This window comes from Cynocephalus volans, chromosome 2 (genome assembly GCF_027409185.1).
Source record: "Cynocephalus volans isolate mCynVol1 chromosome 2, mCynVol1.pri, whole genome shotgun sequence".
Taxonomy (NCBI): Eukaryota; Metazoa; Chordata; class Mammalia; order Dermoptera; family Cynocephalidae; genus Cynocephalus; species Cynocephalus volans.
Genome location: NC_084461.1, coordinates 97,333,198 through 97,352,616, shown reverse-complemented (window position 1 = coordinate 97,352,616; position 19,419 = coordinate 97,333,198). Strand labels below are relative to the sequence as shown.

General features: G+C 41.3%; 1 protein-coding gene across 1 annotated transcript in view; it reads right to left on the bottom strand.

The window, feature by feature from the left end:
* Positions 1-18,854, bottom strand: part of CAMK4 (calcium/calmodulin dependent protein kinase IV) — a 235,297-nt gene extending 216,443 nt beyond the window's left edge. Inside the window, exon 1 of the mRNA XM_063082936.1 lies at positions 18,694-18,854. Coding sequence (XP_062939006.1) covers positions 18,694-18,854 — 161 coding nt within the window. The remainder of the gene's footprint in view (positions 1-18,693) is intronic.
* Positions 18,855-19,419: the final 565 nt, after the last annotated feature.

The window sequence follows — 19,419 nt, the reverse complement described above, 5'->3', positions numbered from 1 at the left end:
CCATTCATTGGCCCTCTGTTTCCATGGTTCCACATCTGTGAATTCTACCAACTGCAATCAAAAATATTTGGGAAAAAAATATTCCATGAAGTTCCAAAAGTCAAAACTTGAATTTGCAGTGCACCGAGTACTATACTGAATCTACATAAATGAAGTGATGTGTAAGCATTTTATTAGGTATTATAAATATTCTAGATAATTTAAAGTATATGGGAAGTTTGTGTAGGTTGTATGCAAATACTATACCACTTTATACTAGGAACTTGAGCATCACTGGATTTTGGCTTCATGGGGGGTCCTGTAACCAATCCCTCATGGATACTGAGGGACAACTGTGTGTATATAGAGGCTTCAGCACAAGCTTAGATATAGGCATGTGAACAAAAGAAATATGACATCGTTGTGATTTCCCAAAAGAAAGACTTCTGCCATTGCCATCAATAATCAATAATAATAATTTTTCTTATCTGTTAAAAGAATTTAAAACTTTACTTGCCAGTTTGTCAACACAGTCAACAAAATTCCTGGGGTAAGGAAGAAAAGACAAGAATATGTATTTAATGCAAATCATGTGCTGGCAGCATTAATTGAAATTACAAATAAATATCCAATATATTTGTCTTATAAATAACTTATGGAATCACTAGGGTCCCCAGCTATAAGAAAATAAGCTTGGTCTCATGACATTTACAACCCCCAGAAAAGTAATACCTACACATGATTTTTCTGATTCCTAAGTTCAGCTAAATATTACAGCAATAAATATATTTAAATCACTCCATCTGTTCAAACATTCAATTTTCCTGAAGTCAGGAAGAACAACCAAAAGATTTATTTTATGTTATATTTTAATATAGGTAGACTTTTTAAAGTGGGTGGCATACTTGCATATTTGACTAGTTTTTTTCAGTGAGGTGTATGAGAATCTCAGCCTCCAAATCATTCACAAACAGGAACAGAATGCAAATTGACATGCACGCTAGGATTCTTAACTGTGATTTCAATACATTTGGGGCAATAGCTGTTTACAAGGTGAACACTGTCCAAAATGGGAAAGAGGTCAAGTGTAAAATATTATCCAGTGTTTAATAATTTTTGTTGCATTTTAATTTTTAAGACTGTATTCTCTGCAAAAAAAAATAAATAAATAAACATGACATGCAAGATAAAAAAATAGTGCAAACTTAAAAATTAAAATCTGTAAAAGCTTCTTGGGGATAAGAAATTGCTTCAAGTTGGTTTAGCCAGAATCCTTTTACTCCTGATGCTTTCTCTTAGTAACTCTCCATCCACTATCCCTGCTCCCTGGCTGTAAATTCCTACTTGTCCATGCTCAATCAGAGTTGAGCCCAATCTCCCTCGCCCACTGCAAGACCCCACTGCAGAGATCCCTATATCTATCTTGGTGGTCCTGAATAAAGTCTACCTTACCAGGCTTTAACAAGTGTCATTACACAGTTTCTTTTCTTTAACATATGCCAGGGACTGGGGAGGCACGTGAGAGCTACCAAGTAGAGTACCTCTCCATGCAGATGTCAAGACAAACAGGAGAGGCAAAGTGTGAGGCTTCAGGCCTCCAAGTCAGGCAGGGCTTCCCTGAGATGACGCCGGTGCTGTCCTGCAGAAGGAAAAGGTGTTTATGACATAGACCAGGAGGGTGTGGAGTGAGGTAATGTGGTTTTGGGAGATGCTGCACACTGACATGGGACAGCATGAGACAGCCTGTGTGAGGGAAATTAGCTGGTAGGACTGGAGCCCAGGGCAAAAATACAGGTGTGGTGGAAGTAAGACAGGAAGAGAAACAGGAGCTGTTCAGAGAAGACCTACTGTCCCTGCAAAAGACCTGTACATCCCGGATGGGATGAAAGATATTAAAGCATTTTAAGCAGGGGAGTGACATAATCAAACTTGGCCTTCGAAAAGCCATCTTCCAAGCAGAGTGGGACGTGAACAGGAGTAGAGACACAATTTAAGATATCAGCAATAATCCAGGTAAGAGTTCTGAACGACTTAAACTAAAAGAGCCAGTGGCCATGTAGAGGAGAAGACTGACTTAAAATATATTTAAGAGGTAGAAATCATATTACTAACTTTCAACTTTTATTGCATGTGTGCACTATGTTAATAGGCACCACACAAAGAACTTTATAATGCACAATCACACTGAATTCTCATAATAACCTCATGAGATTATTATACCTCTTCCGAGGTTCAGAAAGGATAAGTGACTTGCCCAGGGTCATATATGTCTTATTAGTGGAGGTGAAGGAGAAATCCAGAATGCTTCCAATGACTCTAGGTAGGGAGCCAAAGTGAACGGTGGCAACTTTTACTGAGATGAGCTACACAAGTAGAAGAGCAGGTTTTGCTGTGGCTGTTGTTTGGGGGTGAGTGGAAGGTGGTTAGTTCTGAACAGACTTCATCAAAGTCGCCTATGTGGTCTTCCAGTGGAGAGGTCCAGCAGGCCATCTTAAATAAGGGCTGCTCCTGCTAAAGCTCTGCCTAGAGCTGATTTATCTCTGTCAAGATGAAACAGACTTTCTCACTTCATAACCTCCCCTTTAAACCCTCATCTCCAATATGTTCCATTGTCTAAGTGCAAGATTCCAGGGAAAGCTTCTCCCACCAGATTGTAAGCTTCTCACTGTTCAGTACATTCCCAATTGCATGATTTATTCGTAATAGTATATTTTTACAAGATTTTTGGGAAATGACAAGACATTCAATCATTTTGTATACATATAAAATTTATTAGTGATAAAATAATATCTCACAAATCTTCCTTAAAGAAGAACTATAAGTAATATACATAGGTAATTCCCCCTCCAGGTGGTAGAGTATAACCCCCCACCCTCCCAAGGCTGGACTAGACTTATAGTCACCCAGTTCCAAAGACTAGAGTGAGTAGGGAATGGGATAAATAGTGACTGTACGGGGGAGAAAACTGGCAAGTGATGAAGGTTAACAGCACCAGACTTGTCATTTGGTATCCATGCCCTCTGATATGATGTCACAAGAAGGCAACTTTGTTTCTGTAGTGTTCTTTCCAAAAAGTCATAATCCCAGTTAATCATGAGAAACAAGAGACAAACCCAGATTGGGGGTATTCTACAGGATACTTGGCCAGTATTGCTCAAGACTAACTCTTTGTCATAGATTCATTAATTTTTTATACAGAATAATGTATTCTTCATTGGCAAGTTAGATAACCAGACCCAAGATCGCTGCAACTTGTCTGTGATTCAGAAACAAAGAACTGAGCTCTGGAAAGCATTCATATTTACAGAAAAATCTTTCCTTGGTTTTCATGAGCTTGAAAGTTAGTGCAAACAAGATCTCAAAGCCACAAAAATTTTAACATTTTATAATTTTAACACTGTTCTTCGAAGTAAAGAAAACTAAAAATTATACAGAAAGAACCACCTACAGCAATTATTTTAAACTACTCCAACTGTCCTTTTGTCTGCAGATGTGGAAAACCTTAAGATGTCCTTTTTTCTGCAGATGCAGAAAACCTGCACGTTCTTTTCAGTATATGAAATATAAAGAACAGTAGTCAAATATTTGCAAATATTGCACAATGTACTTCTCCTGGGTAAGGGGGAAGCTCAGAAGCTCAGAAAGCTTGCTCAGAAGCTGCAAGCAATAGCAGAAAATCACTAAGGCCTATTGCCAAAACATTTCCAGAATCCTGGAGTCTGAAGACATCTTTGAGAGATCTTGCTATCCAATCACCTACAATCCCTCCACCTTTACAGACAGCCATTGCAGAATTAATGTCAATATATCTCATGCTCACTGGACACTCACTATGTATAATGAATGCCTCATTTAATCATTATCTCCTCTTACAGGTGAAGAAGCTGAGGCTCATTGGAAACTTGTCTAAAATGATACACAGCTTGTAAGTGGGCAAACAGGGATTTATTGCAGGTCTAACTCCAAAGTCTGTCCTCTTAATTTATTTTAATATTTAACAATACCCACAATTAAAATCTCTTTTTATGGATCACCTCATTCTCATGCAAAGTCATGCAGTAAACAACCCTGTTCAGTGTTGCATGTCAGCTATTCATTAACTTAAGACACATGGATCTTATTGTTGGTAATTTACAATCTAAGATATAAAACTGACACCAGCATCCAGAGGACAACTTAGTGCTAAAGAAACACTGAGCAGGTTAGAAAACTCAGTAAGACCAAGCAAAACATCAGTAAATTGGCCCTCAACTAATCATAAGCATCACAGGTTCTTCAAGGTTGGCAACTGCACTTGGAATAAGCAGGTGCAAATGTGGTCGGAGACCCAAAGGAACACTGGGTTCTCGGTCCTGAAAGAGATGCCCAAAGTGATGGAGCAAGCTGTGCCAGAATGCAGATCCAAGTCCTGATGAAAACATATGATACTCAAGATGAGCCAAGTTTTATTTTTTAATAGCTGAGCTTCTAGTTGGCATCAAAAAAATTCTGCACCAGCTGCTGAGGAAATAATGTACCGGGAGCTGGCAGGCACTGGCACTTGGAAAGCCAACAGGTATGGGTGCGCTGTGGGATACCAAGGTGCTAATGCCTGGAAGTCAGAGAAGAGGAAGAGGGGATGTGACCCCAGGGGGACTGTCCCAGTCTAGGGTCCAGCAAGGCGGCATTGTGCTAGGGAGCCCTCCTCTTGTTTAAAACAAAAAGAGCAGTTCGGAGTCAGCTCCAGCCATCCGAGATGCCTTACAAAATGAAGGGGCTGTACTCCTTGTGAAGGAGATCTCTGGCCTACCTTTCCCAATATCTGGGAGTGGTGGGCATCTGGGACAAAAGAGCAGATTACTTTCCTCAAACTCTGAAGTCAGATAGGTGCCAAAGGGGGAGGAGGGGTACAGGCATATCTTAGTCTGCTCTGGCTGCCATAACCAGGTACCACAGAACAGGTGGCTTAAACAACAGACTTTTATTTCTCACAGTCTGAAGGCTGGAAGTCGGAGATTGGGTGCCAGCATGGTCAGCTTCTGGTGAGGGCTCTCTTCCCAGCTTGCAGATGGCTGCCTTCTTGCTGTGTCCTCATATGGGAGGAAGCGAGGAAGGGGCGCAAGTTCTCTGGTGTCTCTTCTTACATGGGCACTAACAGGCCCCACCCTCTTGACCTCACCTAACCCTAATTTCCTCCCAAAGGCCCCTCTCTAAATACCATCACATTGAGGGTTAGGCTTCAACATATGAATTTTGTAGACACAAACATTCAGTCTATAACAAGGAGGAGATACAAGGAAAATGGAAGGAACCTAGGTTCTGGTGGGACAAGGAAAGAGGGAGAAATCAGGAGGGACAGGGAGTGCTTCTGAGTTGAGGCGTAACTAGACTTAGAAAACAAGAAGTAGACCCAGGTGAAGAGTGGCCTTCCGTCCCCTCTTCTTCCCACACATCTTCCTTTCATCACCCTCCCCTGGCCTCTGCTTGTTTAAATAAAACTGGGAACATACAAATTTTTCAGAACAATTATTTTGACAGTGCATAAAAATCATGAACATAAAGTTAATGACCCTACTTGGAAGTTAAGCCAAGGAGTGATTTATTTTTTTGACCCAAGAATTAAACGTCTCTGTAGATGGCTTTTAAATGATACCCCGAAATAAAGATATAGAAGAGACCAATTGTGCTCTTATCTCCTTCATGACCCTCTGCTTAACTCTTCCTTCCCCTCCTGTGGTCAAGGCAGGGAATATTGCTACACGACCAGGTGACAGGACATTGCTAATTGATTACATAGCCACAAACAAGTCACAAGCCAAGCTTTTTAAAAAGAATAATTCTTTTTAAAAATAAAACTACAGGGGCAGGGAAAGGAGGGAAACACACCTTGATAAATTCTGTCCTAGATATCCCAACTACTGCCAGCATTTGTATGGGCCACTAAAGGAAGTAAAAATGAGCAAATATAATAATGAGTACATGTTTCCAAGAAAAGATGAGACATTTAAAAAGCATTAATAAGAACAAAAATTATTCAAGGATCCTCCAACACATTCAGAAAGCCTTTAGAAAGCTTAGGACTCCACTTACTCCAAAAACTGCTCTGTCTCCGAAACCCAAGAAAAGAACTAGGGTCATCACCCAGAGAATTCAATTGGAAGAAAATACAGATGCACAGAAGCTTATGGCTCAAGGGGCCTCAGAGGTACATGACTAAATCACAAAAGGTCACAACTATTCCTGATCATACAGAGTACACTGATAAAAGACCAGAGCCCTATGGGTTCAAGAGGACTTTCAATCGCAGAAGCCCTACATGTGCCACAGACTCACTACTCAACAGATATCAGATGAGTGCTCACTGTGCGCTAAGCATTGCGCTAGGTGCTGGGGACACGGCAATGAAAAAAGAAATGGAGGCTGGACCCTCCACAGCTTCCATTCTCATGAGGGGAGATAGGCACTGAACAAGTGATCTCACAGCGTGCTGATTTAGCAGGGGGCTGTGTAGGGAAAGCATCCTAAAGAAAGATTTAAGTCCTGCTCACTTTCCAACAACTGTTTGCCTAATTCCTCTGACATCTGTTCATTTACATGATATTCCACAAACATTTATGAAGCACTTGGGGAGGGAGGGCCAGGCATGAAGCTGAAGAATGGGCTTAGTGGGGATAAAAGATGAATAGGTTATGAGGTTCCTCTGCCCATGGAGGCTCTGCTGGTGAAGACCACAGTCATTTGCCTATAAGACCATAAACATTGGAGGTGGATATGTATGAAATGACATGAGAGCAGGGAAGTAAGAGAAATTTTCTATCTGGAGGGTACGATGGCTGTCCTGGAGGGATTAGCAGAAGTGCACTCCAGGCCAAGAGAGTTCCATGCACGACACTATAGGGATATGAGGATCAATGAGGGGTCCGTGCAGCTAAGGAGGGTGTAGTGGAAAGAGCATGGGTGCTGGAGTCTGGGGTGGAATCCCAGCTCCACCCCCTCTCCACGTGGCTGTGTGAGCTTGGACAAGCTGCTTCACCCTCCAAGCCTCAGGTTCCTCATCTGTAAAACGGAGGTGGTAAATACCTTGTGACATTATTGAATAATTAGCAATGTGCATAAAGCCAGGAGAATTACACCAAGCTCCTGGCACACATTCCGTGATGGTAATGAGGAAGAGAAGTGGCAGGGAATGAGACTGGCAGGCAAGTTGAGTCAGATTCCTAAAAGAGCTGGATTGAGTAAGGTGTTTTATCCTATCAATTCCCAGTTCAGAATCATTATCCCCTATCTCCCATCTTGTGGCCTGTCTGGGGAACGACATGTGCCAGGTATGGAGCTAAGTGTTTTACATATGTGATCTCACTTACTTGTCATGGCAACCCCGTGGGGGACATACTACCACAATCTTCATTTTACAAATAAGGCTGAGGGAGGTTAGGTTCTATGCCCAAAGAGGAACAGCCATCGATTGGCAATTTCATCCTGCCTGTTCGTGTCTTAGCCCCTGCTTTGCTCAGTTGTCCTTTTTCACCCCTGCTCGACTGTCCGGAATAGCTTGCTTGATGTCCCTACCTCGGAGCCAGCCTGAGGAGCTGCCTTGCCCACCTCTCCCCTTGGAGGGCAGCTCGCAGAGGACCCCTCCCCTCCACACCTGCCCGCTCAAGCCAGGACCAGCGCTCTGCTGCCCTCGCCTGGCCGGGGCCGGAACCTCTCGCCAGCTGCCTCCCGCCGCCCCAGCCCTCCGCTCAGTCCCCACGTTCCATTTCGTCCTGGGTATCTCAGTATTTTAAAGAACTGTACTGGTTTGCTGGAGATTATCCTGATAACATCCTCAGGTTTCCACCTCACTCATGTGGCTTACATACATATGACAAGCTCTGTTTATTATGTTCTTAGTTTGCCTCTAGTTACAGGTCGCACTCAGGGGAGTTCATGAGTTTATCTCATTGAATGTTTTTTTTTAGTGGCATGTTCACAGTGAGAGAAAAAGGACAGGAAGAGCCCAGAGTCCCAAAGGAGCCACTAAAAATGTTTCCACTCATGCAAGAAATCTTTAGCGGTCCATTTTGACTGAACACTCTAGGACAGGCTGATTTATTGGATTATATATTTTGAATTTGATTACATATAATAATAGTCTTATTTTCTCTGGTTGTTCTGACAGGAAACTTTGAAAAATACCTAAGCTTCACTTGAACCTTAGGCAGCAGTATATCACATCCTACTAGAGACTAAACTTAGTCAAGCTGTCACAATTAAAGAACAAGTTTTTTATAACTGTTAGAGTTCCAAATAGAAGGTGGTCACTTAGGAAGTTAGTCTCATAGCTGTCCCTTCAAGACAGTTCAACAACTAACGAGGACTGAGCTAACAAGTGCAAGATTCTGAGCAATGAAGTGTAAAATGAAAGCAAAGTTCTCTAGCAAACAATCCATAGGACTTCAAGTAGGTAAAAATCATTCAAATACTGCATTGTAGGTAACAGTAAATGTGTAAACATAACTACAGATTTTCTATCTTCTCGTCTATGTTCTGGTTTGTAATATTAATTAAGTTCTGTCTATTGTCAGGACATAAATCAAAGTACACTTATAACAAGAAATACTACTATAAACTAGTAGTAAAACAAGGAAGAACATGTCACATCTGTTACTGTTTTTAGAGACAATTCCAATCAGAGGGTGACCTCAAATTTAAATCCCCCCTTTTTATCTCAAACAATAATTTTTTACCTGGCGAATATTTCAACCATATCACCCTGAAGCATGCATTAACAAGTAAGTGGTGACGATGCACTTATTAACAGGGGTAAACTCAACACCCTTGCACTATTGCTCACAACTCTTCAAGTTCTGCCCACAAAACACTTCAGTTCAATGCCTTCAGCTGCTTAAGCCAGCAGTTGGAGAAATTTGCCATGAAGCAAGTTAGGTTTATTAAAATTGAGGTTCTTGCAAACAAATAAAATAATACCACTTCTCTCCCCTTTTCTTCTCCAAACTCCATGACTACTTTTCTTTGTTGTTGACCCCAAAATTCCTTTTTTAAAAAATGTTCTGCTTGATGCAGAAGCTGTATTTCTTTACTCTCTTTCTGTTTTCTTCTCTGTGACTTTTTTGGTCACAATAGCAGTATGTTCTTATCAAAACTTTTCATCAGGTAGTCTTGCAATGCATAACAAGTGCACATATGTACCCACTTCCCCTTTCTGCACAGACACACCTTGCAATAGGATTTCTTTTTTGTTTGCATCTTGATCTATACATCTGCTTTAAACTCATTTTCATAAAGTAGAATATTATTTAAATACAAGTAGTTTATTCAGTATCTACTTATAACTATCATTCTTTCATCTAGTAATCATCCAATAAAATGTTATTGAGCACATGCTCCCAAATTATGTATACTTATATACCCATAAATGCTATACAAGTGGTACTGAACCAACATAGAATGTGTTTTTAAAAATATCCAAAATTAAAATTAAAATAAGAAATTAGAAAAAGAAGCATCCATTGTATTACACACCCCCTGGATATGAACATCCCACTTTAGAGACCATTAATCAAAATATGAGTGGTTGATTTAGTTTAGTTCCAAAGACTATTCAAAGTAAAAGAGGAGTAATTCTATTTTTTTCAATGATTGCTTATTTAAACAGGGTCCCAATTTAAAGGGCCTTAATTAGTTCATCTGAGATGTATGCATAGCATACAGATAACATATCAGTAGACAAAAAAAATCAATTAAACCATTCTAACTAGAGGTAAATCTTTTATCCATAATTTATTTAGCTTATTATTAATTGTCACCCCAAATATAATAGAAAACTCATCAACCTGAAATCTGTTTAATTATGTACAAAACAAATTACCCACCAATAAATAGCCTTTGGATATGAACACTGATCATGGTATGAAAATTTAACTTAAACACACTTCAAGTAAAGTGCCTTAGTTTTCAAAAACGTTATATACAACATCAGTCATGTAATCAATATCAGGTAGAAGAACTAGGACAAACAAAAACATGAATAGAACTAGCCAACATTCTACATAGGTAAGAAATGTAGCTAACAGTTTCAGTAAATCCAGAAAAAGAATGATTACACATTTAAAGCTTGTGTCCACCCAGAAAACTAATATCAGGTGGACATTTCTAAAGTGAAAGGGAGATTCAAGGTATTTCTTTGAACAAATGAAGTTTGGATATCATTTTAACCTGACTTTCTCAGAAGAATGCAGAATTTTAGCTTGACTGGTCTAGGGCAGCAAACCATAGGCCAAATCTAGCAGTCCCTCAATTTTGTAGAGTCTGCAATCTAAGATCAATTTTTACAGTTTGAAACAGTTTTTAAAAATCAAAAGAATAATAATATTTTGTAATGTAAAAATTATATGAAATTCAAATTTCCCTGCCATAAATAAAGTCTCATTGGAACGCAGCACATGCATTCGTCTATGTGTGGTGCATGCCTGCTTTTACTCAACCATGGCAGAGATAAGAGTTGAGATGAAAACCTAAAATATTGACTGTCCCTTTGCTGGCTCTTCACCTGGTCTAGGTAACTGACCTCAGTTCCACACTTCCCCTATCCTATGTAGGCACAGGCTATGGAAGTTTATTTCTTTTCTTTTTTTTTTCTTTTCTTTGTAATCAACATGGTCAATTTTCCCTTACCCACCCCCATGTTTTATCTACATTATAGGTTACTGGCAAGTTCCAAGTCCCAAACCTCAGCTCAAGACCTCAGCTGCTTCAACAGCCACCTTTTGCTCTCATAATGGTTACTTTCTCTTTAACTACAATTTTGGTTTTCAACTGATATAGACTCAGTCATTTTCATTTGCAGGCCTTCTTTGGTCTGACATCAATTTATCCTCCCAACCTTACCTGCCATTGCAATGTTTCTGCTTTGTAAAGTTTGCAAACTAAAAGGTACATCCTGTATTTTTCTGCCATTTTTTGCCTTTCTTTAGAAAGTACTTTCTGCCTGGCATGCCCTTTGCCAGAGTTCTACCCATTAAAATCTTGCCAGATTTCAAGGTCCACCCCTCCCCCATGAAGACACCACAGTCCTCTCAGTCAGAATTATTACTCCTTCATAAAGACAGCTGTGGTTCTTACGTCTCTGTTTGGTACCGGTTTTAGTTAGTTAGTTAGCTAGCTAGTTATCTCTAGATTTATTGTTGATACCCTATTATCAGTACCCTATACACTTACAGGCCAAATCGTGTTTCATTCTTCATATTCATTCATACTCTGGCCCCTCGCACTGCCACGCATACACTACCAACACACATTATTAGGTTATAATTACTCAAAAGGTCAGACCTGTATCAAGAGGACTTTAGGTAGCAAAAAGGCATGAAATAAATAACAAGGAATCAAAAAATGAGAATATCTTTCTCCTTTCCATTATTTTTCAATCATTCTGATTATATCAGGAAGAAAACCTCAATTTGTGCTACTATGGTTTTAACCCTGCTAATCTTTAGTAATCTCTCTTTTTAACAGAGAACAATCCTCAGGCTTGCAGCCTTCTGCAGGCAAACATTTCTACTTACAATTTAATAAAAATGCTGTTTTCGTTGCGATTTATTTTTACAATTTGCTTCTATTTATGGCATACACAATTTGCTTTTATTTATGGTTTTCAATTTAATGAAAATAAGTATCCTTTGTACATAAATTTAGGTTAACAAAAAAATAAGGTAATATAAATAAAAATACTAAGCAAATTACAGCACAGGAGATATGCACCTATGACAGAAATCTTTTTCTTTTTTTTGTGACCGGTAAGGGGATCGGAACCCTTGGCTCGGTGTTGCCCGCACCGCGCTCAGCCAGCGAGCGCACCGGCCATCCCTATACAGGATCGGAACCTGTGCTCCCAGCGCCGCACTCTCCCAAGTGAGCCACTGGTTCGGCCCACCTATGACAGAAATCTTAATGGTATAACACAGAAATGGGAGAAACATTTGGGTGTAGCAGATACTCAGTAAAGCCAAATAAATTTAATCTATCAACCTTTCTGTTGCTGTTCACTATCTACATAATTGAAAGAAAATCATGTAAAAGACTACCCTTAAGTTCCTAAGACAGCGGTTCTCAACGGGAGGGGTGCCACATTTGAAAATGTTTAGAGAAATTGTTGGTTATCACAACTTTGGAGTGGGTTGCTACCAGCATCTAGTGGGTAGAGGCCAGGGACACTGCTAAATATCCTACAATGCACAGAACATCCCCACAACAAAGAATTACCTGGCCCACAATGTCTATAGTACCTAGGTTCAGAAACCCTGCTCTAAGAGAAAGAAGAAGTCCTACACGCACTACCCTTTACTCATCACAATGAATCACTCTCTCTCCAGACACTGTTCCTTTCCTCATTTGATCATTGCCACCGACAATATAATGACTAAGGAAAATCTTCAACCTCAACCTTTGACTATCTTACATCACCCACACAACCACTGACTTCCATTTGCAATGAAAATAAAGAAAATGGACTGAATCGAAGGGTCCACATCCTTTCTGTTCTAGCACTACGCATTAATATTTAGATCTAACCTCCAAATAAACTACTGGAGTTATGAAGTCTTCAGATGATCCTGCACCACAAATAGATGAAAAATAATGACGGCAAAGATTAATATAATTTGAGTAAAACCTTGACTCTAGCTTCTATTGATTTTATGAACAGTTATTATTTGGACTGAATTATATGGTTCCTTGACTCAACTGAACACCATATTTTGCATAGTGAACCTGACCTCAAAGTTGTAAAAAATCAATATCCTTTTTATTCAATGTTAGCTTTCCCAAAAGGAATTTTTAAAAAAAAAACAAAAAACTACAGAGGGGTTAGGGAGAAACTGATAAAGGGCCACAAAAAATGTTTACATTGTGTAATGATAAAATTTTTTTTAATTAATAAATTATTTTTAAAAGAAAAGAAAAAAACCTACTTTTTCAGCCAGTGGGGGGGGGGATCATTAACATAAAAAAATAGCAACTAGAAGTTGGAACAGTTCACTTGGCTAACACTCAGTACTTTGTCCTTAAATGTATTACTGCAAACATATAACCCACACATGCACATCTGAGGGTAACGTGTTTACAAGAAAGTTCTTTGAAGCTATTTTGTGGTTAGTGTTTTCTTTCTTTCTCTCTCTCTCTCTCTCTCTGTCTCTCTCTCTCTCTCTCTCTCTCTCTCTTTCAAGTTCTTCAGAACAGCTTGGAAGCAGAAAGCACCTGTGTCTTTTTTTCCCCCCAAATCAGGAGTTATTTTTAACTTTGTAACAGTATTTAAACATGGAAAATTAGCCTGTTTTTAAAGCAGTGATCCTATCATAGTTACCACTTGACTTTAAGTCTCTACAATAAGCGTATTTCCAAATTTAGCATTTACTATGCATTAACTTTAGTGGTTAGTAAAGCTTGTAGACATTTCATGCCTTTAAGTTCAACTTGATTTAACTCCTAATTCTGACACACCTGTGGTAAAGCGACAGTGAAGGTGAAACTGAATTCTTTTCATTTCAGAACCACAAAACACTCTGCCAACAGAAAAGTAGCATTATTTTCAACACCTACAAACTACAGCGGTGGCAGTTATCAATACTCCCACTGTGAAGAAAGAAAACCAGTGGTGAGTTACGGTCACACAAGTTTTAGGGAGAAAAACAGGTTAAAGTACTTCCCTTTCCCTGTATTACTAGAATCAAGATCACTACAATGTCAAGACAAATAGGAACCAAGATCTCAAAGAGAAAGAAAAGGGTACACCCGCTCTGCCTGGTCCACTTTATTATCATTGGTTTGTTCTCTTTAAGATCATTTGTTGAACACCTGCTAAGTACTACGCACTGTGCTAGACAATGAGCACATAATAGTGAATAAGCCAAACCCACAGCCTCTGCCTTTTGGGAGCTTATAGTCAGTGTTCCTGTGAAGAGCCTATGTAGCGCCAGTTTCCGTTCTCCCTCTTGCAATCCCACCTTGCTCCTGAATCAACTGCCTAAGAAAAGAATCAGCAGCACAGAGAACAAGAGGGGGACTGAACAGATATATTTTTCATTCCTAGTCACTTAAAAGACATACCATCTCCAAAGAGCTTAAGCTGCTAAGTGCAGTGTGTGTAGCAGGAGATCAGTGGCCAAAACTATACCCAGGATAGGCTGTGGGGTCCTAAAGGACAGTGGAAGGGAAAAGCTAAGGACATGATAAGTGCTGTCCAAGAGAATGGCTGAGGAAGGGGGTTGATTAAAGAGACAGAAGGGAGAAAGCAAAAAGGGTGGATCTGATTTTCACCAACTATACTGTGGACTGAATTGTGCCCCCTTGAAATTCATATGTTGAAGCCCTAATCTCCAGTGTGACAGTATTTGGAGGTGGGATCTTTGGGAAGTAATTACGTTTAGATGAGGTCATGAGGATGGGGCATTCATGATGAGATTAGTGCCCTCATAAAAAGAGACACAAGAGATCTTGCTTTCTCTCTCTCTTCCTCTTTGACTTGTGAGGACACAACAAGAAGGTGACCATCCACAAGATGGAAAGAGGACCCTCACTGGGAAAATGAATCTGCTGGCACCTTGGTCTTGGACTTCCAGCCTCCAGAACTATAAGAATAAATGTTTGTTCTTTAAGCCACTCAGTCCATGGTATTTTGTTATAGCAGCCCACGCCAAGTGCACTAAGACAAGTCAAGAGCATTGGTTGGAGCCCTTCTCTTAGAAAATGCACACTTTTTATATTTCCTTGTAGGAAGGTTTTTATCACCATTATCTGGGACCACAGTTACGTATGTATCTGTAAAAGACACCATTTTTCAGGCCTCTGAGTTCCTCCTCTACATAGTGAAGGTGCTTCTGGTGCAGCCCCCTGCCCCCTCAGCCAGTCCAGATCACTGTGTGCCCAGTAGATCTTGGGGAGATACCAGAGTTTTTCTAAAATGTTTGGAAGGGGAAACCCAATCATGATTTGAAGTCGAAAATAGAGTTTTTCTCCACAAAGTTGTGACAAATGGATACCACTCAATGTTGCCATTTGGTCTGCAGGGCATTTAAAACACCCTGCCTCATAGCTTAATCTGGCATATGCAGATCTACAGCCTAAAACAGCACTTTTCAAACTGAGTCACAATCTATCAGCAGGATGTGAAATCACATAGGTCCAAGCCAATATTTTTTTAAGGGAATAGAATAAAATGAAATAGGATGGAATAGAAAGTATTAGAGTACATTTTGATAATAAGAATAAACATTATTTTATGAAACTGTTTCTGTTTTATACACACACACACACACACACACACACACACACACACAGTTCTCACTGTTTAAATCTACATGGTTCCTAAGCAATAATACATATAGGAACAGATCCAATAAAACTATGCTTCAATTGAGTTGATGCGTAAATGTATTTTTTTGTGTGAATCAGGTTGGGGTCGGGGGGAATGACTGAAAGTCACTAGCCTAAAGAATCTACAGTAAGTGGAATGGAAACAAACAAACAAACAAACAAAAAATGATTCCAAATTAATTTGACACACTCTTCTTTTGTCCCACTTATCTTTCATTTGGTTTCCCTGGATTTGTGCATATGGGAATACATCCGGTTTTGTTACAAACGTTCTTTCACTCTGGTACAACAGGCAGAAACAAAAGGTGAGACATAACCGAAAACAGGACATGGGTTTGGAAGCACAGGGCCAAATCCCCACCACAGAGAAGGCCAGGCCAATTACTGTCATTCCATGTGCCAAACCACTGGACAGAATCTGGACCAGAGGCAAGCTCCCTTCCCCCTTAGAAAAGCCTTTAAAATGCCAGTTTCTCAAATCACTGGGCAAAATACCAACTGCTCTCTAGGATATGGAGCCCTGCGTAAGATCATGGTCAATTTATGTTTTTCAATAGAATTGAATTTATTAGTGTATCATGAGTTTTGGTAAATTTTTGACACACTTTATAAATAATACAGTATTTTTCAAATGTGATTTTAGAAAAGTTAGTTTGCCTGATACTCTTAAATAATCCTTCCACCCTCCACTTGTCCCCTCCCCGCAAAAAGAGAGTTATCACATCTGCTCTGGTCTGAATGGCTACATGTGGATCAGTGCTGCCAGCAGCTGCCTTTGCAAACACAATCCAAGTACTTTAGGTGGTTATAGCCTTTGAGTTCTCAAAGATATCCTCAGGGCGTGTTGCTCCAATGATCACATGTCTATTCTTCTTGAATTCAGGAGTCCCTAGTTTACCACAGATAATTGTAATAGAGGAACTGACAATTTACAAACTTAATCTGGTGGGGATTGTCTACACACTGGAGCTAACTTATAATGGCACCACACAACACCAGAGGCACTGTTCTCTTAGCATGTTAATGACAACTGTGTTACCAATGAATTAAATGTTTTGGCCCTAGAGTCACCACTGACGGGCAGATTTGACCCAAGGCTGAGAGTAAAGATTTGATACCAATTAACTGAGCTCAACTTGATCACTAGTGTAGGAAGGAAGAGGACTTCTGTCACTCAGTCAGTATCTACAATGACAATTCCATGGCATTCTCAGGCTTTATAGATTCTTAATAATGACATCTGAATAATGACATCTAAAACTATGTTTTAAAATATAAAACATAGTTAACTTTATGTTTTAGGTTTATATTGTTGAAAAAATAATTTTAATTAGGAAGTAATAATACTTCTCAAAGTCTCAACCAAGTAGATTAAGCATGTACCTCACCAATGCTGCCATCTACAGAGAATACACAATCCCTAACAATATACATTATTGCTGAAAAGCAGAGCAGAAGTAATTTTTAATTTCCTTCTCAAAGTATTTTAATTGTGGTGTTTTTAAGGCAATCAAAAGACTAGCTAGCAGAGTGAATGTCTTAGCAATATGTAATTGATCGATATTTGTCCTACAAAATTTAAATTTACTGCACCGTGCAACACTAAACTTAAAAAAAGAAAAAAAAAAAAAAACCCTTCAAATTCCCTAGGTTTTCTCTATGAAGTCTACCATCCCATCTGTGTGTACAATTGGCGGGGTTTTTTCTACCCACTTTCTCATTGCTCAAATTGAAGACAACTTCTTGAGTTTCCCAGTGGCAAAGCTTATTCATAAAGACAACCTGTGTTGATAAGTCAGAACCGATTAGAGGCATCTGGGGTAAATGTTACTCAGAAAGCAGTTAGATCTGTTGCTGGGACAGTCCCTGCAGCAGCATTAGGCACTTCCTCTACTACGTGGCAGTTTCTAAAACACCAGTTAAACAATTTTAAGCATATTATCTTTTTAATCAGAAGTTTACACTGCTCCACTGTAGCACATCATACCATTTTAACAGGTTTTGAACCTTACAAAAAGACATTCCATTTTAACTTACACACAACAGATCTTCAGATGAATATTGAAAAACTTGATCAAAAATGGATGTTTATGTATACATTATTCAATGCTCAAATATTTTGAAACATTTTTAAACAGTGAAAAATTACTAAATTTTCATTTAGAAGTTTTGCCTTTTTTACACACCTTCTCTACTCAATGAGCCTCTAATATTAGCAGCAAATTGGGGGCGTGAAGGGCAGTGACCTTACACCTTCCCGCTAAGTACCAACAACCAGAATCCTGCTCTGTGGTTCTGTGGTCTCCAATGGCATTTTTTTTTTTTTTTAATGGCTGTTAGCTAAACTATTTCCAGCAAAAAGAGAATGGAAAATGGAATAGCCAAGAAGTAGTAAGTTCAGAAGCCGCAGCTTGTCAACAGTTGAAATTACATCTTCAGATTCTCTATAATAAAGGGCCTGGATCTAAAATCAGTATTGAAAGCAAGTCTCCTTACCTATAAGTAACAAAAAAGGAAAGAAGCAAAAAAGGAAGGAAGAGAAAGTAAAAAAAATTTCAAAGGAGAAAAATATGAGAACATATGGAATTATTCACAAGGCTAAAGTGCTACCTGTTCGGATCTTCAGATGGGAGATGAGAGAAATTTCTGCAACCCTAAGGAGAGGGTTCTTGGCATACATCATTTAAATAAATCACTCCAGCACATGAAAGAAGAGCAGTAGAACTCTTCTAATTACCACTGCCTAGACCCCATGAGCTGCTTTCTCTTTAAAGCCACACTAGTTCATTACTCTGCCTTCAACTCCCTTAAATGATTCATTCCCCCCTTCACTCCTTAGCAGATTCTGCAGGGAAGCTAGTATTTAAGTTCAATTTCTAGTGCCACTTGCTTTGGAGAGCTTGATGAGGGGCAGGAGGAAGAATCTAATTTAATAATTCTGTCATGTTTTGGAGGGGCACCTCCGCCCCCCCCCCACAAAAAAACTAGGCCGGTGCAGCTAGACCAACAGGACCCTCTGGCAAGCTATAATCGTGAGCAAAGTCACCAAATGGGAAAGCAGGGCCCACGTGCAGTGGGAGCTGTCACCGAAGGGAAGCGGCAGCCGGCGAGGAGGAAGGAGGGTGGGAGCGAGTCGGGCTGATGTTGGCAGCTGCACCGGCCTAGGCGCTCCGGGGAGCCCCGAGTCGCACCTGCGAGCAGCTCTGCGCTCTGCCAGACACCAACTAGGCGGGGAGAAGTCGAAGGGCAGAGAGGGCGGCTCCCGCATCCTCTGGAGCTGTCCCCGAGAAAAGGACAGCCCCGGGCACGCCGCGGGCTTCCCCAGCCCGAGCCCGCGCGCAGGGCGCCCGCCGCCCCCCTCCTTACCGTCCCAGCTCCGACTCCACCTCGAAGAAATTGCTCAGAGCGTCCCTGTTGGAGCCGTCGATCCAGTAATCCGGGACGAGGCTCCCGGCCCCCGCGGCCGCACTGGCGGTGACCGAAGCGCAGGACGAGGCGGAGGAGGAGGGCACCGTGACTTTGAGCATCTTCGCGGCGGGACTCCGGAAGCCGCCGCCGCTGCCACCGCCGCCGCTGCCCGAGCAGCCGCCCGCCGCCCGCCGCCGCCTGCGAACGCAGGAGCCCGGGGAGGTGGCGTCCTTCACACGCGCGCACACCCACCGCCGCCGCCGCCGCGCTCGGCTGCGGCTCCCTCCCGCGCGCTCCGGAGGCACGGTGGGCGGGGAAGGGGTGAGCCACGCCGGAGGGTGTGGAGCGGGGACCCGGAGGAGGCGAGGCAGGCGGGGGCGCCGCGGAGGAGAGAGTCCTCCCCGCCCGCCCTCCTCCCCTCCCCACCGCCCCTCCTCCCCTCTCGCCGAGCCTCTCCAGCCCCCTCCCTTTTTCCTTTCTCCCTCTCAGGCAGCGGCTGCGGCGGGGCCGGCGAGGGCGGCTCCGGATGCAGGAGCGTGGGGAAGGCACAAGGACCGGAGCATCATGCCACGCGCCCTCCCGCGGGAGCCGGGAGCCTGCAAGGAGAACGAGCGCAGTGGGACGCTCGTCCAGGGAGTGGCGGGCGCCCAGCGCGCTCTGGGAGCACATGGGTCCGGCGGCCCA